The sequence below is a fragment of the Anabrus simplex genome, chromosome 10, assembly GCF_040414725.1.
Source record: "Anabrus simplex isolate iqAnaSimp1 chromosome 10, ASM4041472v1, whole genome shotgun sequence".
NCBI lineage: Eukaryota > Metazoa > Arthropoda > Insecta > Orthoptera > Tettigoniidae > Anabrus > Anabrus simplex.
In genome coordinates this window covers 112,891,553-112,911,133 of record NC_090274.1, presented here as the reverse complement: position 1 = coordinate 112,911,133, position 19,581 = coordinate 112,891,553, and the positions used below count along the sequence as shown (strand labels likewise).

The 19,581-nt window shown below is 42.0% G+C and overlaps 1 protein-coding gene across 1 annotated transcript; it reads right to left on the bottom strand.

Moving 5' to 3' along the window:
- Nucleotides 1-985: 985 nt before the first annotated feature.
- Nucleotides 986-2,902, bottom strand: VAChT (Vesicular acetylcholine transporter). Its single transcript, XM_067154730.2, has one exon. It carries the CDS (start codon nucleotides 2,900-2,902, stop codon nucleotides 986-988), a length of 1,917 nt encoding a protein of 638 aa, XP_067010831.2.
- Nucleotides 2,903-19,581: the final 16,679 nt, after the last annotated feature.

Below are 19,581 nucleotides of genomic sequence, written 5' to 3'. Positions count from 1 at the left end.
TTTGTGGGACAAGCACAAAGACCTCTAGAAAGACGAAAATGTTCGTCAAGCGGCACTCTGTGGGATAACCGATACAATTAACAATCATTGATTCGGTATGACTGAGGTTAAAACTTGGTCTGACTCATCAATGAATTCCAGGAACATATCATTACAAAATAAATTTACTTCCTCATGGGACACTGAAAACGCTGCGCACTGAGCCATTTCTAGTCCACCTTCCTCGAGTGAACGTGTTCTCCTTCAAGTGGACTGGTCAGTGACTGTCCCGCAATAATTAGAGGACAACAACCGCCAACAATTGTTTCATCAAATGACATAGGGTAAAGTAGGCATTACCGATTTTAGAAAACATATGACCAATTCTCCCAACAGCGGATGAGTCTAGCTATCGTCAGTTATCTAACTGGAGTCTGTCACTTTAGATTCAAGTTACCTTCCCCGCTGAGACCCAGAATCCCTTATCGAGCTCTACACTGGGCAATATCATGCAAACTACCGGCTTCTCGGCTTTCAGTTGGCCTCCAAGATCGACGGACTTACATTTAATATGGAATCATATTAACTGTATGACAGTTCTCCATTGTTTGAACACACGTACCAAGGTAAAGATTTCTTAATCGTCATCCTTTGGCGATTGAGAATTGTCCATTATTCTGGCACTTCAGTTTAATTCTTTTCTATATTTTACTCTGTAATATCAATAAATGGATATGTCTATAACACCAAGAACAACAACGTAATGCTCTGTATAAAGAAACAAATGTACACAAATTAATCTACAGGATTTCTGTATATACATAATTACAATTACGTTTTATATCTACATAACATTCTTTTAAACTTTGGAATTCTTTATGAATGTCTCTGTGATGTGATGGTAATTTTGAATGCCCCTATCTGAAGTAGAAAGGACACATTGCACAAGTACTGGGGTAGTATTTGATGATATGATGGAAATTCAGTCTGCTGCGGCTTCCTTTTCTTAATAGCCAAAACCTTGACGGAATGGATTCCTGTCCTGATCCTCACCAGGTACCACTTGTCCTCTGAAAGGGTTTGTGTCACCCCTGGAGGGTGCTGCTGCGTGTGGTCGTTGGTACGCCTGGCCTTGAGGCGGTGGCTGGGGTGGAGGTTGGTATGCCTGCTGGTAGCCTTGTTGTTGTTGTTGTTGTGGGAGTTGGGGCTGGTATTGCGGTTCTTGTTGGCGAGGTTGGTACTGTTGCGGAGGTTGGTACTGCTGCTGGACTGCCGGCTCTTGCCGGGCCTGGTACGGTTGCTGCCCAGAATAGTAGGCACCCGCAGTGGTTCCTCCTCCAATGTAACCGTTAGCACCATCAGGGGCAGGTTTGTCCAAACTCGTCTCCTGGATCTGTCCTTGGCTGTCGGGGTAGTAAGCAGGGCTCGATCCGTTGTCCTCCTGGAACCGTGAATACTCGAGATGGTTCTTGAAGTCTCCCACTACCGGCTTCTGATCCTGCATTGTGTAGGTTTGATATTCCTTATCAGGTGGATCAGACATGAGAATGTTCGCTTCATTTTCCAGTGGTTTGAAGTCGTATATGTGTCGTAGGTACATGAGAACTGGGGCGTACAGGAGGTTCGAGAAGGCGATCCCTATGTTGAGAGCTGTGAACCCGATGGCCTCCACGACTCCTCCAGCTATTATAGGTCCCACTGCGTACGCCACGCTGTACGAGATGTCCGCTATGGCGTATATACTACCGTACACGGAGACGTACCTCACGTCCACCAGGTACCCCAAGGTAGGCAGTAGGGCTGTATCAATCAGAGCGACGCCGAAGCAAATACCCCCGATGGGAAGCATCAACACTTTGTACGATCCGGAGAAGGGTACGATGAAGCAGCAGAGTCCTTCTAGTGCCAAACCACAAGCAGCCATGAGCCATTGATACTGAGGGTACCGCTTGGCGATCTTGACCGTCAGAATAACTCCGAATACATGAGGGAAGAAGGCAGGTAACCAGATCATTCCTATCTGCCAGTTCTCGTTCGTGATATTGTCCTCCATCCAGAGAGAAATTGTAGGTTCGAGGAAGGCTAGGGCAACGTTGGACATCATCAGAGCTCCAGAACAGACTGCGATATAAGGGTCGATGAACAGCCTCCAGATGGGGATGGTAGGAGGTCTTTCTTGTTGTGAATACTTGATTTGTTCCTTCATAGGTTTCATAACTAGCAACAACATGAGTCCATCCAAGAGTGATATGAAGGCAAGGATCAGAAACGGCACTTCTTTACCAGCGAACTGGTACAGAGCTCCTCCGAACGGTGGCGCAAATAAGCATCCAAAACTAATGAAGGCCAGAGCTATGCCGAGAGCTTTTGATCTCTCCGCTTCCTCAGTGAAGCGGTCCGCTATCATGGCCAAGCCGGACGTATCAGCGAATGCCGACCCGACGCCTTGTAGGCTCCTAGCGAAGAAGAGGACGCCGTAACTGCGGCCACACGCGAAGAGGGCGGTGGAGAGGAACATGATGGTGAGCCCGATCATCATTGGAAGGTCGTAGCCTATCTTGTCGATGAGCGCACCGGAGAAGGGGTTCACCATCAACTGTACAATAGCTTTGGACGCGAACAGAATCCCCGTGGCTGAGTCCTGTCCGTGGTGGTCGTGCTTGATGGCTCGGGTTTCTGGAATGAGGGTGGCATTTTCCACCTCAGGTGGCGGTTCCTCCTCCACGTAGCCCCAAGCACCAATATACCGAAGGTAGTCGGGAATTATGGGAACGATCACCATGTACAACATATTGTCCAAAAGTAAGGCTATCGACACAATCACCAAAATCAACTTCCTTTGGGTTCTCGGTTCCTGCACCTTGCTCCACACCCGCTCCTTGAGCTCCCCAACCTCCATGTTGATTATCGGTATGGTCGTCATGGTGACGAAGACTTGGCTTCACTCCACTATTGTTGGCGGTGGTGCGACACTTGCTCTAATTGTTGTTGCTGCAGCAGCTGCTCTGGGGAACGAGTTGGTGCCATCGGCCGAGTCACCAGCATCCTGGGCGGTCAATGGACAGGCGGACGGGTCGGGCAACCTTTAACACACAAAAAAGCATTTCAGAGTGAGTGAGTGGTATGGGAAGTGGGATGAGAGAGGTACTGCAGTACTCGTTCCCTCAGAGAGCAGCCGCTACACCAACATCTGTTCAACATGGACAGTTCAAAGAGCTTCGGTGACAACACACAGTAATATCAATCTAAATAGAACCAAAAGATAAGGAATCTCCAAATCAAAACTTTCATGTTTAATACACATCTGTATACAACCCTGGGAGAATTCCATCTGACTGGTTAACATCAATATTTGTTACCATACTTAAAAAAGAATTTCAAATGACTTGTTTCATTAATTTATTCTTTCTTTCTTCCTTAATCTGCTTACCCTCCAGGGTTGGTTTTTCTCTCGAATTCAGCGAAGGATCCCACCTCTACCGCCTCAAGGGCAGTGTTCTAGAGCGTGAGAGGCGGCCTCACCTCCTATGCTGAACAAGTGTCTTGTGAGGGGAGGTTGAGGGAAGGAAACGGCCGTGTCCTTGAGTTAGGTACAATCCCGGCATTTTCCTGGAGGAGAAGTGGGAAAAATTACCGAGTACCACTTTGAGGATGGCTGAGGAATCGAACCCATCTCTATTCAGTTGACCTCCCGAGGCTGAGTAGACCCCATGCAAGCCCTTGTACCCCTCTTTCAAATTTCATTGCAGAGCCGGACTCGAAGCCATGGCACCAGGGGTGGCAGCTATTCGGACTAACCACCACACCACAGAGGTGGACTTCATTCATTTATTGATATAGCGCAGATGAATAAGAACAAGGATATTTTAAAATACATTAAACAAAATCAATATTGTAGTAATCATCAGTGAAGAAAAGTAAATACAGTATATGAAATGAAAAAACTAATTAATCGGGATTTGAACTGGTGACGCAAATGTTTGGAGCCACAACAAATGCCACTGCGCCATCAGGTCGTTTGAACTCTGAATGTTTGGGGAGCTGTTGAGCTGTGTGGTAGAACTGGGAACCAGAGCTGCGTAGGTTTGGCCAAACTGGTGGTGCTGCTGTTAAGTTGTTGTGTGATGGTATAGCAGCAGTGTGTTTAAATGTTATTAGTGGGTGAATGCTGAAAGGATGTTTCAGCTGCATTCTGGTGAACAGAATAGTAATGAATAAACGTTTTGCCACACAAAGCTGTGAGTGGCGGGCCCTGGTGGTCGATGTAGAAACGAAGATGCTTAAGTTGGCCAACCTGATGCGAGAGAGAGGCAGTGGTCTGGGTGTACTAGTACTGTGTCACACACACATTATGTAAAATTATATAACATTTCTCGATGGGAATCTTGTTCCTTAGTATGAATACCCACATAACACACGGGGATTTACTATGCAAAAGAATGATATAAACTCAGGAATTTGTCTATATTATGTTAAATATTGTTATTGATTTAACCGGACTGTTTTCTAAATAATTGTTCTGTTTTAGGCTTTCCTCTATGTAGGAAAACAGCGTACATTCGAGCAAGGTTGACGTACAGCTCAATGAAACCATGAGAGTTGTTACTGGTACAGTGAGGTCCACTCCTACTCAGTGGCTACCTGCTTTAGCAAACATTGCTCCTCCAGATCTGGGGAGAAAAGCAGCGAAAGTGCAGTTGCTCAAGAAAAACTTAGCACACAGGAACTCACTCTTGTTCGATGTCTTACGAGATCCCCCTGTGATGAGGTTAAAATCCCGGAACACACTCTGGACTGAATACACACCCATGAAAAATTCGGTGTAACAGCAGAATGGAGACAGTGATGGGAAAAATGTCCACCCACCAACGCCTTTTTGATTAAAGACCTAACGGTGAACGTGCGAGGTTTCTATCTTCCTCGACATGAGTGGTCAAAACTCAACCGTTTGAGAACAGGCCAAGCCAGGTGCTGTTATAATTATTATAAAAAGGTGGAGATGTTGTGAAAGTGCTGAAAAGAGCTGTTCACTGTCAGCATTTAAGGACGAAGTGCGGTGGACTGGTTGTCGAAGCTGGACATTCTAGTTTAACGTATATGTTCATTGTATATGTTTGCACATTGTGCTTGTAAATGCCATACGATAATAATAATTCAGATCTTTAATTATAAATTATGGACAGCAATGCATGTTCAGAAATCTCCTCTCAATTGGGGAATCATTTGAAGTTTCTCCATTTATGTGTCAGCTTGGTTCCTTTGTTTTTCAGTCTCAACTATTCCAATACATCGTAAGAAAGATTGCAGTGAAATCGAAGCTCTTTGTACTTAGAGATAAATGCATCAGAAATTATCCATAAAACAATAGAAATACCTGTGCGTGCACACTCTCATCCCTACAGAGAGAACACTTAAATTATAAGCAAAGCCCCATATTTCGTCCCCTTAGGAGATTTGGACTGGTATAAATTTAGGAGTGTTATGGACAAGGCTAGAAATTGGTAGATATATTACTGGATCTATTCTCCACTTACCGGCAAGTTACAATGAAACTGTTATAATGTAAGGTAGTCAATAGTTGACATAGACACTACAAAAACTAAACTATCAAAAATGACTTGGTAATTTCGTCAACCAACAAATTTATGAAAAATACAATTAATTTTAATATATTTCACCTTTCTAAACTTTCAAAACACATTCCATATAATGAATTATTTGAAGGCCATTCCATTATATAGTCCCTCACTGTCTTAATATCCCCCTTGTCCCACTGATGGCGTTTTCTCATGTGAAAATAATAATAAACGTCATATTAAGCTTATATAGCCTTATGCTAGAACTCTTCTTATGACCAACTTAGGCAGTCAATTATGGGGTACTGATTTGCATTGAGTTCTGGCAACAAGAAACTTATTGTACATATAGCATAGATTTGTATATATGTATCATTTTTCCAAGACATGCTCAGGCTTATTCAGATTGTGGATTTAATGTACATTCAAGAAAAAGAAGCAAATTAGAGAAACTTTTATTTTGTACAAAGTAAAAAAAGCTTCGGCACTAAACATTATATTTGTGTTGTACAAATATGTTTCTATGAATACAACAAAAACAACGCGATGAGGCTACGCGTATGCGCACGCCTAAACATTAGGTACCAACCGTGCAAACTGGAAATCCCTAGGGGGACGAAATTAAGCACGGCGACAGAATTTGGCCCCCGTGCCTTAAACAGTTTACAATGTTAGATACTCTAGCTACGAACATAGTCGAGGAGTGCCTTGTGACTAAATGCTGTTGAGTGTTGCCAACACTTGATGACTAAAATAGGATGTTTAGGCTGTAAAAGGTCAGAAAGCAAACTACTGTGTCTAAATAGGAAGTGCCTCCTATCTCGAGTTGGGGAACATAATACTTAGGGGTTCTAAGAGGCTGAGCCCCTACTGTTTATGCAACTGTAATAGCAGAACTATTTTCCGGAGTAAAATATACTTGTTATTCTCTTCAGCAAGTTCGTGTTCTAACCTATTAATGTCTGGACATTCTCGCTCTATTGATGACGAAACTCAGATAAATCTATTCTCCGAATTGGCGAAAAATGGCTAAATATTTGGAGTAGCTTTCAATTAGTCGCCATGTACGCGGATGTAAAAAGGAAGGAAATGTAGCATCATCACGTTAATCATGTGATTACATACACTGCCTGAAATATTTCACTCATACATTTTTGCACTGATTGTTGCACACCACCAGAAATTTGCATTTTTAAATATTAAATTCCTTCGCTAAATATGTAAATAAAACTAAAATTATGAATGAATTTGGATCGCATTCTTAAGTACTTTATGCTAGGTTTCAGTTCCTTTTTTCATGGGTATTTTTAGGTCTTTTGTAAACAAATTATAGATATTCAACTTCAGAGCTCTACGCACAACATAGTATCGATTCTACAAAAATATCGACACAAAGTATCGATAACACTGTTCTACAAAGGTTCTATTTGTGGGATGAAAATACATAATTCTAGAAGAATTTACATTGCTAAATTCAAATCTGAAATAGAATTGCGTTATCAGGGATAGTTTTCCAGTATTCTGAACACATATATCATATGTGGCATTAATTTTTGTGACAAGTATGGTACTTTTATACAAATAAAAATAAATAGTTGGCAACATTAACATTACTGCTCCAGATTGTTCAGACAGAGTGGCATGTTAACTTCAAAATCACAGTGAGAACGCAACGATTTATGCCAATTTAATATTTAGTTCTTTGGCTTCTTCAGATAAACCAAGTGAGTAATTCTGTGAATATTCTCTTCTTTTGTATTTCTATTCGATATCTCTGGTAAAGAAAATCGAGCTTTGGTATGTTTCAAGAAAGTAACAGAAAACTTCCTTGGAAGAAGAAGAGACCTAAACACGAGTTTAAAGAAAGAAATGATCAAAGCTTATAAAGATTTAGGATGCAATATGTCCTTGAAAGAACGCTTCATGGACTTGCATCCAGACTTCTTTCCAGAGAGTTGCAGTAATGTGTATCAGATGAGCATGGAGAAAGATTTCATAAAGACATACAGTATCAACCATGGACAAACGGTAATATTAACCGATTATCTTGAGACAAGAAGGATGCTCAATACAAAAGAAGAAATAATACATGAAACTTCGTGGTGGCAAATTTCTGACCATATTTTTAATAGACATTGATAAACATTCCTGTGAATGATTGTTAAAAAGTGAGAATATTATGTGAGCACTTTAACCTTCTGTTACTATCCTAAAGTTTATAGCCCCCTTAAATGAATTTCTGTCAGGATGTTTATGACTAAAAATTAGACATTTGAAAATATTAAAATAAACTACAAATCGGATAACTATTAAACTATTGATGATGTATGAAAACTAAAACCACATTTGAACTTAGCGTTAAAATGTCTATATGAATCACACATTTTTCCTCCAGGAAGAGGACTTTTGTGTAGAAACATCGAATATTGAGATTACTGCAATATTCCAAAGTCAAGGAAGGCACGACTCACATTGCGGTGATTTGTGCGATCAATACCTACCAAAACCTTCCTGCCCCAGACTTGTAAGTGGATTGCAGTGACTTGACTTCCACACACTTGCACCGCCGTCCCTCCCTATTTCTGACTAAAAAATGTTCCACATTTCCTCTTTTCTTCATGTCGAGATGTTTTGATGAAAGGCAGCGCACGGGACCTAAAGGTCAACTACCGAGGGGAGGGAATACGTCATCTCGTTGAGTGCTCTTTGAAGTGTGGAGGGGCTGAGCAAACTTTGCCTAATTGGATGTTTTATTATTGCTTCATGTAAAGTGCTAGCAATGCTGTAGTTTCACAATAACAGCCCGATAATCTGCTACTTAACATAAGTGCAAGTCAGTTGTGGCTTTATTTTTTGTGCTGAGAAAAAAACCCGTCCTCCTAGCAGCCTCTATTGTATAATTCCAGTGCCCAGAATCTTAGAACAAACAAGGAAGATTCAGAAAGAAAGAGGAGGAAAAACTATAGAAAGAGCGATTTGCAAGAAGAAAGTTTTAAGATTTCAAGATTCCAAGGAAAAATGAAAAGGAAAGCGTACACAAAGTGGTGTGAGGAGAGAAGAATGAGGCATAGATGAAGGAATACTGGAGAGAGGTAACAACAAGGATGGATGAAATGAAATTCACACGTGGTCCCTGTCAGGCCTCATCGCAAATAATAATAATAATAATAAAATTTATGACAGAGGTAGTTTCAGAACGATGGTAATAATAATAATAATAATAATAATAATAATAATAATAATAATAATAATAATAATCGTATGGCCTCAGCTACCGTGTGCAGACATTTCAATTTGACGCCATCTGGCTGTCTGCTCGTCAATTTCGACGTTCCGTTTTACTCTAGGCCACCACTAGATGGCAGACCGAGTAAACCGAAACTCTTTTGGGCGTCTATGGCTGAGATTTTTAATGAATTTTGTCGGGTAAACACCAAATGTGTCACCAGAGATCTTTTACATGCCGACATCGTACGACATGGAGTGTCGAATGGACTTTTTTCCGCCCTTCAAAAATCCGACTACCTCTTCCGGGTTTGAACCCGCTATCTTGGGATCCGGAGGCCGACACTCTACCGCTGATCCACAGGGGCAGCTAGAACGATGGTGAAAAGCTATCAGAGTTTGATGGTGGAAACAAAGCCCAGAAGACGGAGAACCAGAGAAGTGGAAGAAAGCGTGGATCGATGGATTCAAGAGATACTGGCAGGATGTCAAAGCTGGCAGACGAAAAAGACACAGACACTTAAAAATGAGATTGGTTGTTAACGAGCAGTCCATAGAGGTTCAGTTGGAAAAACAAATAATAATAATAGAAGAGAGTAATCCCATCCCTTATTTCCGGCTTGCCTGAAACTAGGGAGAGCATTCGTTTAATGAAATTATTAATGAAAGTTTTGAGGAAAGCAACGGGAAACTACCTCACTGCTCATTTCCCTAGTATGCCTATTCAGTGACACCTAGGCTATCTATGACAGCTGTTGGTGGAGCTGTAGAGGATCAAACCAGCCTTCGGGCTGAATACCCAACATACCTACCATTAACAACGGCTGGATTGTGAATAGAATATAATGACACGACAGTACAACAATTCATATATTACTAAATTTGAAATTATTCTTAATCTACCAGTACAGTAATTATACTCATTATTCTAGGATACGCAAGCCTTCATTACTCTCGTTTGTATTAGTTTTGATGTTTTAACTTCCTTTTCCCACATACCTTTGAAAATAGAAGGAATCGCTATTCTTCCCGGTGAAAACACACTCTTTATTTCATAGTTTAGCAGTTGTATAGAATTCTCTCTTTCTATTTTTGTTTTATATTCACTTCCGAGATATCTTACTCTCAGTGCATCGGTTGCCCTACACACTCTTAATAGATTCCATTCTTCTATTTCTTCTCCGCAGAGTAGACACTGATTTTCGTTACTTCTCTTTCTCTCTGACTCTTATTTTTAATAAATATCCATTAGGCACCACAACAATAATAATAATAATTTAATGTTGAAAACATTTCATCGCCGACAAACTAGTGGTCCGCCTATCACAAAAAGCATAAAATTAAGCAATTTCCTCAATTGTGCCAAAGTTAAAAGGTTTCAAATTGCGAGTCTTGGATAAAAACAAATTTCGTAATCACTTCCGGCCAAAATGCAGCTCCGCAAAAGCAGCATAAAATCGCTTGTTTCTTTACTCGTTTTCTTTTTTATTCAAATACCAGCCAAATTAAGTTATTTACATAATTAATTCTGTAATGTGGTTCAGTGCCCTCAGGCGTCTTGATTTTTTGAAAGATGTCCACACCGAGTGTACTTATAAAGGGTAAAGTGAAACTCTGCATTGACTCACATTAGCGCTCGTGGTGGTGCTTACGTGAAACTCTGCATTGACTCACATTAACGCTCGTAGTGGTGCTTACGTGAAACTCTGCATTGACTCACATTAGCGCTCGTGGTGGTGCTTACGTGAAACTCTGCATTGACTCACATTAGCGCTCATGGTGGTGCTTAGGGGAGAGAGGGGCAATGGGACGCACCCCTCTAAATCCCCTCCCATGGTAGTAAGTATTCTGTAATCTGCTTCAATCTAATGAGGAGTCACCATAACGTTGATGTGAGCAGAATGTCAGCCTGGGTTGCGTATGTTTCTTGTGCTGTGCAGAAATATTCGTTTTGTTACATCATCTTACATCAGAAGAGATGAATTTATATTAATGTACGTACTAAACTGTCCGCTTTTTTCTCGAAAGTCTTCAGTTTTCTTAACGTGAAATGCGATATCTTGTATTACACACGTGATTTCCATTTTTCCTTTATCGATTATTAAATGGCAGGACAGAAGGTGTCTAGACGGGTAATCGTACGCGCTGCGTCTCATTACCCCTTCAGCGCGCACAATTCTGTTCTCGCCTTCTTCAGTTGGCTAAGCTATTTTACGACATGGGGAATATTGAACTACGTCGTGTTGCCTATGAATTTGCGGACAGGAACAATATTTCTAACAATTTTAACAACACTACTAAATTAGCTGGCCGGCAAGGACTGGCCACAAGGTTTCTTGACAAGAAACCCAGAACTCAGTCTGCGGAAACACGAAGCAACTAGCGTAAGCAAAATTTTATCATTTAATAAGGCAGAAGTTGACAGATTGTTTCGTAATCCCTTGACTGTCAGTGAAAAACGTAAGTTTCCTACGTCACGTATTTATAACGTTGACGAAATTAGCATTTCGACCGTCCAGAATCCACCTCCAATAATTACTCGCGAAGGTCAAAAGCAAGTAGGGATAGGGACAGCGATCAGCTGGTGTGAGGATGTGGAGGCCCTCCAGGAAGTATTTACGTCTTCTCCAAGTCAATGAAGACGTGTTCCTGACATGGCTCAAGCATTTCGATGCATACACGCAATCATCAGTGAACAATCGAACACATCACTTTCCCCTTTAATTTCTGCAAGGAATACGGAATTGTTTTTGTATCAATTACTCTCCTGTCCCTATCAGAGCATTAACATTTTGTGCGAAAACATAAAGGTCTTAGCCTAAGTATCACTCAGAAATTTTGACAGCAACACCCAGAAAATCAATATTAGAGGAGTTAGAAAAGAAGAGAGAGAAACGAGTACACAATGGTCAAGAACAGTCGAGTTGCAAATTCAATAAAATGAAGAAGACAAAGAAGGTACTTTTTCAAGACAACAACAGTTCGTCAGATGAAATATGTGATGATGAACTTTGTCAAGATGATGATAATGATGATTACACGGAAGAAGTGGTGTCTGGGTTGGCACAGAGGAAGACCACCAACGATGTTTGTCACTTCTGTGGCGAAAGAAGTACATGCGTGCCATTGCCCCTCTCTCCCCTACGTGAAAGTCTGCATTGACTCACATTAGCGCTCGTGGTGGTGCTTACGTGAAAGTCTGCATTGACTCACATTAGCGCTCGTGGTGGTGCTTACGTGAAACTCTCAATTGACTCACATTAGCGCTCGTGGTGGTGCTTACGTGAAACTCTCCATTGACTCACATTAGCGCTCGTGGTGGTGCTTACGTGAAAGTCTGCATTGACTCACATTAGCGCTCGTGGTGGTGCTTACGTGAAACTCTCCATTGACTCACATTAGCGCTCGTGGTGGTGCTTACGTGAAACTCTCCATTGACTCACATTAGCGCTCGTGGTGGTGGTTACGTGAAAGTCTGCATTGACTCACATTAGCGCTCGTGGTGGTAGAAAAAGGTAAATTGCTAATCTAATCGACCGGATTGTGATTTTTAGGAATAAATAAATAATATATTCTCTTACTTTATAATATTTTATTCAACTAGAATTGGTAGTTCATGTCCCTAGGGTGTTTTCAATTCTGAGTTGCTTGCCTGATGGGCTAGAACTGACGATTTCTTTGTTTACGCCGCACCGACACAGATACGTCTGATGGCGACCATGGGACAGGAAGGGCTAGGAGTAGGAAGGAAGTGCTATGCCCTTAATTAAGGTGTGAAAATGGGGAACCACGGAAAACCGTCTCCATGCTGCAGTCAGTGGGTTCTAACTCACCATCTCCCCTATACTGGATACTGGCTGCACCTAAACGACTGCAGCTACTGAACTCGGTAGTTGGTGATGTCGTGTGACTGCTATATTTGAGTGATATTCATTTAATAAAAGTGAACATCCATTGTAGCACAGCAAGCGTTGAAAGGAAAGGAACAAACCTTTTCCCCTTGTTTTATTCATCTGTAGATGGAGGCCCTATATGACAGGAGAGTTCTGATCATGTAGCGTTTGCTGTGTGATAGCCTGGGGTGGAACCCTGCTCTTCACCTGTCAGCGGCAGACTAGAAGTAATTGCGAATGGCTGCCCCACCTGCCGGGCAAACCAGAGACCACGCTCGCTGCTCTGGGGGACTCCCCTCCACGCAGGCCCGACCGGCTTCCTCGCACCACAGCGGAGAAGAGGGCCTTGACGTTTCGTAGTTAACAATCTTTTGAGCGGACCTGGGAGCCTTCCTTTTTTGAAATGTGTTCGAGCGTACAGAAAGAAATTAAATTCTCTTTGACACAAACATGTTTTATCGCTGGGGTCATCTGAAATTCGGGTTACGATTAGTTGGAAAATTAATATTTTTTGTATATCTGATGATTTAAACGCAGATCTCGAACTCAAGACCCGTAGAAATGGCAAGATCAGCGTTCAAGGAAATGAGGGCTTTAATGTATGATAAAGCCTTAAATTTAAAACTGAGACAGCGCAGGGTTAAATTTTAAATTTGGTCAATTTTGCTTTATGGAGATGAAGCTTAGACATGACAACCAAAAAGAGGCTGGAAATCTGGAAATGTGGTTTCATCGGATAATGCTAAACGTCTAGTAGACAGAACATGTCTCTAACTAACAGATATTGTAGAGAGAACACTCTTCCCGTCCCAGATTAGGAATTCATACATAGATTATAGAATAATTTATTTTTAAAATAATTTTTTAAATGTAGGTGCTTAAGTCAGACTTGATAGTTCAGTAATAAAGGAAACCCGAAATGTTAATGAATTTTCTAAAATGGGAACCATTCTAAAACAAAATGGAAATATAATTTAAGTGATGTGTTCCTCCTCCTGTATCGTTATCCTAATACCATGAGTTACATTATATGTATATAAAAGATGCCACTTACGTATTTCATTTTGATATACAAATTTCCTCAGCCAAAAACGAGTCATTACTTTTTAAGTACGATTCTACGACGATTGCCTCCACACGTGGTAGATTCTGCGGATGTGTGTTTATTTACTCTTCTTCTGTCATTTTGGGATCAGTTTTCCATTTTTTCTATTACTTTTGATGAAAAATTGCTGATAGAGCATTATATGTGCATGGCTAAGTGTAAGAAAGGGCCAAGAGCCCTAACTCCGCCACATAAAATAAAGGCTTTTATCTATCTTTCTATCTATATTCATTTAACAGTAAATAATAAAGCAATTTATCTCATTGTAATATGTTTTCCTGCTATTTTATGGGGTAAATTCCCATTTTATGAAAATAATGCCTGTTCCAAATTCTTAGTACAGTACAAATTATTTACTATCACATAGTTATGTGTGATCCCATTTTCATCACGTAAGCTCCTGCCTGTACCTCTCTATAGTCACACCACCTCTCTCTCGCCCTGTACTGTGTTATCTGTAGAGCCATAACTTCTCTTCCACCCTGTACTGTGTTATCTGAAGTGACACCGCTTCTCTTTCACTCTGTACTGTGACAAAACCTCTCTCAGTCTGTACTGTATTATCTGTAGAGGCATAACTTCTCTGTCGCCCTGTACTGTTATCTCTAGCGACACCGCTTCTCTCTCGCCCAGTATTCACCACAAACTCCACTCTGTAGTCTATAGATACACAATTTCCCCACACAGTCTGTACTGTGTTATTTGTAGACATACAACCTCTCTCTCACCCTGTACTGTGTTATCTATAGTCACACATCTTCTCAGTCACCCTGTACTGCATTATATGTGGTCACAAAATTTCTGTCTCACCCTGCCTATACTTTGTTTTCAGTAGTGGCACAAATTCTCTCCAATCCTGTACTGACTACAATTTGAACTCCACTCTGCAATCACACTATTTCCCACACAGCCAGTACTAACGCTAACTTGAGGTTCACCATGTATCGTGTTATCTGTAGATACATGACTTCTCTGTCACCCTGTACTGTGTTATCTGTAGTCACACAACTTCTCAGTCATCCTACATTCACCACAACTTGAACTCCACTCTGCAGTCACATACTTGCCCCGCAACCTATACTGGCTACTAACTTAAGCTCCATCCTGTACCATGTTGTGTGTGTCACCTACTCTCAGCCGCGCGACCCAGTGCTCGGATTAAGGCTCCTGAACGTAATACAGTGAGTCGTTCGATCAATCTCCCCTGTATACCTAGCCTGCCCAATTTGCTGAGTGCCAATCTCCCCTTCCCGTCGCTACACGCGACTCGCACAAATGTTCTTTTTTGTCTTGCTTCCACTATCACTGATAATATGGCTTACTAATTTCATTGCAAACGTTTTTACTTATTTTCTGAGTATCTGTCCACGTGTACTCGAGTATGTCCTCAGAGAAAGCACTTGTACACTGCACGCGGCACGCCACATTAATTTATGAGCTGAGGACAACAGAACCTCGATTATCCGATTTAATAATAATAATAATAATAATAATAATAATAATAATAATAATAATAATAATAATAGTAACGCAACACGAATTGGTCCTCAAAATTCACCAAAGAATCACTTTAGGCAGAGGAAAACTAGTGATAGTTCGCCTAGCATTTGCGGACGACCTAGCAATATAAACCCGAGACATTTCAATAGCCCAAATTCAGACTGAACTACTGAAAGAAATGACAGAAAAAGTCGGCTTTCAGATATCTTTTGAAGAGACATGACCTGCAAAAAGCAAGCACCAATATTCATGGAGAGAAAGTATGGCAAAATTTATCGGGTATCATAATTTAAGTATCTTGGGGAAGCAATTCAGAAAAAGCCAACGATATTAGATGCCAAAATATGGAAAATACATATCGACCACCCCAAAATATCTATAAGAAACATGTATCTCCAAGCACACAAAACTAAGAAATTACAATACAATACATTACAATACAGTCAGAATATCTTTATGGATCAGAGATGCTAATTTTGAGCAGGAAAGCAGACATTGAAAACATTGAGAAAAAGGAACGCAAAATAATAAGAAAAATTCTAGGCTCAAAACTCACCGAAGGAAAATACCAATTTAGAGGCAGACAGGAAATCAAACAATATAAAAATATTCACAGTGACGTTAGCGAACGCAGGGTAAGATTCGCATTAAATATATTATTATATTAAATATTGCATCCAGACAGACTTAACAAAGGTGTAGTAGAATTCTATGAAAACAAGAGAAAAAGTAAAAGAGATACAATGATACGGATTGGCGAATCAAAACCGATTTGGAACAGGGAGGAATTACACCAGCAGATGTCCACTAATCTTTAGATCCAAAATTCATACACGGCTTGTTGACCAAGAGCAAAGACCAACAACTTCACTGGAGTGTTCCTCCAACCACAGAGCGGTGACATGGCATCTCCGTCAGGGTACTCTAGGGCTAGAAACGGGTGTCCAAATAACGTGCACCTGTCAGCGCTCTGTGCAGCCGGATAATAGGGCTTAATTGCGACCATGAGATCGCCGCCCAGATCAGAATTGAGGCACCTCCTGCCTGGACACGACCTTGTTGACACGCAGGCATACGGCACATTCTCACGCGCCCATCAGCTCGATAGGACCATACCACACGCCACCACTGTTCCATGGTCCATTCGCGTGCCCCTGCTCTGTGTCGAGGTGTCAGCAAAGGGACACGAGTTGGTCGTCGGCTGGTGAAGCCTATTCCCTCCATAGTCCTGCTAGAAATAGGTTCCTGACTCCGAGCATTCAACGGTGCGGTGATTTGACTCAAAGTAGGCCATCGAGCGCCAAATACAGTTCTGCGGTGGCAACGTGATGGCCGTTCTTTAAACAGAATTTCAGAGGGCATGGGATCACTACAATAACAGAGTAATGCTAAACTGGAACATCACAAATCATTTATCCTACCGAAAGTTTTATATGGATTAGAAACCTTAGATTTTAGGAGATGATTCTAAACTTCCGTATATTGGAAGACAAGAAAATTTCCGGCCCCATACCAGAAAATGTAATTTGGATCAAAGGGCGAACTGCAGATATCTACAGTTACACAGATAGTTTCACCAGCACTGTACGGACGAGACGTTTGAAATGTTTTGGGCACATTTTGAGGTTGGATAATAACAGACTCACAAGAAGATTATTCAGTTTAATAAATTGCCAAACAAGAGAATAAATTGGCTCGAGGAAACAAGAGAGGAGCTGAATGAACTGAACATCAGGAAAGACGACATGAAGAATCACGAAGTCTTCAGCACCGCAATAAATAAACACACATTTGTGGTGAAAACTAGCAGTAGGACTGGTACAAAGTGGTCAGAGGCAACACAATGAGTTGGCCGTGCGGTTAGGAACGCGCAGCTGTGAGCTTGCACCCGGGAGATAGTGGGTTCGAACCCCACTGTCGGCAGCCCTGAAGGTTTCCTATTTTCACACCAGGCAAATTCTGGGGCTGTACCTTAATTAAGGCCACGGCCGCTTCCTTCCCATTCCTAGGCCTTTCCTATCCCATCGTCGCCATAAGACCTATATGTGTCGGTGCGACGTAAAACAAATAGCAAAGATTTCGGAAGAATAGGGAGGCGAACGTCATGAAGCCAATGGAGAAGTTCCAACGCGCTCTTGAATGGATATAACAAAATAATAATAATAATAATAATAATAATAATAATAATAATAATAATAATAATAATAATAATAATAATAATAATAATTTTCTTTCTTAATCTGTTTACCCTCCAGCGTTGGTTTTTCCCTTGGACTCAACGAGGGATCCCACCCCTACCACCTCAAAGGCAGCTTGAGACTTTGAGTCGGGGATACAACTTGGAAGCAGGACCAATACCTCACCTAGGCGGCCTCACCTGCTAAGCTGAATAGGTTCCTCGTAGGGGGATGTGAAAATTGGAAAGGATAGACAAGGAAGAGGGAAGGAATCGGCTGTGGCCTTAAGTTAGGTAGCATCCCGGAATTTGCCTGGAGGAGAAGTGGGAAACCACTTCGAGGATGGCTGAGGAGGAAATCGCTCCCCCTCCCTCTAATGAGTTGACCTCCTATGGCTGCGTGGACCCCATCTCAGCCCTCGCACCACTTTTCAAATTTTGTGGCAGAGGCGGGAATCGAGCCTGGACCTCCAGAGGTGGCAGATAATCTCACTAACTGCTACATCACCGAGCTGGACAGCAACAACAACAATAATAATAATGTTAATAATGTAAAATTAGTGCCTTCCCTTAATTTAACATCGAGATTACGAGGTGGAGTCCTTTATCGTGCATCTTTGTAACATTGAACTGCCCTAGAATTTATTGCTGGCTGCAGAGAACCTGACCACTGTGAAGTACATGGAATTAATGTGTAAAAATAACCGGCTTATGAGACGAGATAATCAGAGATAACCTTGGCCAGGGAGCGTGCAGAACACGCATGCCGACCCTCATATTTTTGTTGCTGCTGTAGTTGTGAGCTGCGGAGTTTCAAGTACCGAGCTTGTCTCTGTGTCCAATTTATTGGATGCAGTTCAGATGGCAATGAACAGCCTTCGCAATATTCGTGGTAAGACGTTACTCTAGGTACAACCTAAATTAATTGTAAGGAGTGTGGAAATCAGGAGAGGAACTTTCATATTGATGCTTTTACGGCATGATAAGCTTTTGGGCTTTTCCCGAGGCAAGAAAACAAGTTGAAAGTCTTTACCTTTCGCTCAGCGAAAAAGGGGTCGAGCTGCCTCTGTGGTGTACTGGTTAGTGTGATTAGCTGCCACCCCCAGAGGCCCGGGTTCGATTTGCGGCTCTGCCGCGAAATTTGAAAAGTGGTACGAGGGCTGGAACGGGGTCCACTCAGCCTCGGGAGGTCAACTGAGTAGAGGGGTGCTCGTTTCCCTCCTCAGACATCCTGGAAGTGGTTTTCCGTGGTTTCCCCACTTCTCCGCCAGGCAAATGCCGGGATGGTATCTAACTTAAGGCCACGGCCGCTTCCTTCCCTCTTCCTTGTCTATCCTTTCCAATCTTTCCATTCCCCTGTAAGGCCCCTGTTCAGCATGGCAGGTGAGGCCGCCTGGGCGAGGTACTGGTCATCTTCCCCAGTTATATCCCCCGACCCAGAGTCTGAAGCTCCAGGACACTGCCCTTGCGGCGGTAGAGGTGGGATCTCTCGTGGGAAATCCCAACCCTGGAGGTGAACGGATAATAAAGGAAAGAAAGAAATTAATTTTAAAACATCAATAAATTAATGAAACAAATTATTTAAAACTGCTTTTGGAAATGTGATCCGTTATGCATGGTGTGTCGCACACTTGTTGCCAACACGTGAAATCTTCAGTAATATTCACGACGTTTCATTCCCGAGTGACATTCATACCCTGAAATATAAATGTGGCAAACCTGCCTCCACGCGATGCTCGTGTGTTTCTACGATCGGTATCATCCAAGGGAGTGGACCGTGTTTCCCTGAAGCATTAATATTAGTACGGTTCGCCAGGAAGGACGTGGGTTCGAGTCCGCGTCAGGAAATGAGATTTCCACTTCCGGAGGTGCATATGGCCCTGAGGTTCACTCAGCCTACACAAAAAATGAGTACCAGGTTAATTCCTGGGGGCAAAGGCTGCCGGGAGTAGAGCTAACCACTCTACCCCATCACGTGCCGAGGTTAACAATGGTGGAAGCCTCTATCTTCCACTCCTCCAGGGGCCTTCATGGCCTGTACGGAGGTGACTTTGCTTTGCTTTTTTTATTAATGTTAGTAGCAACTCACAAGACATTGTAATCCATGTAAAGTAACACATTTTGTGA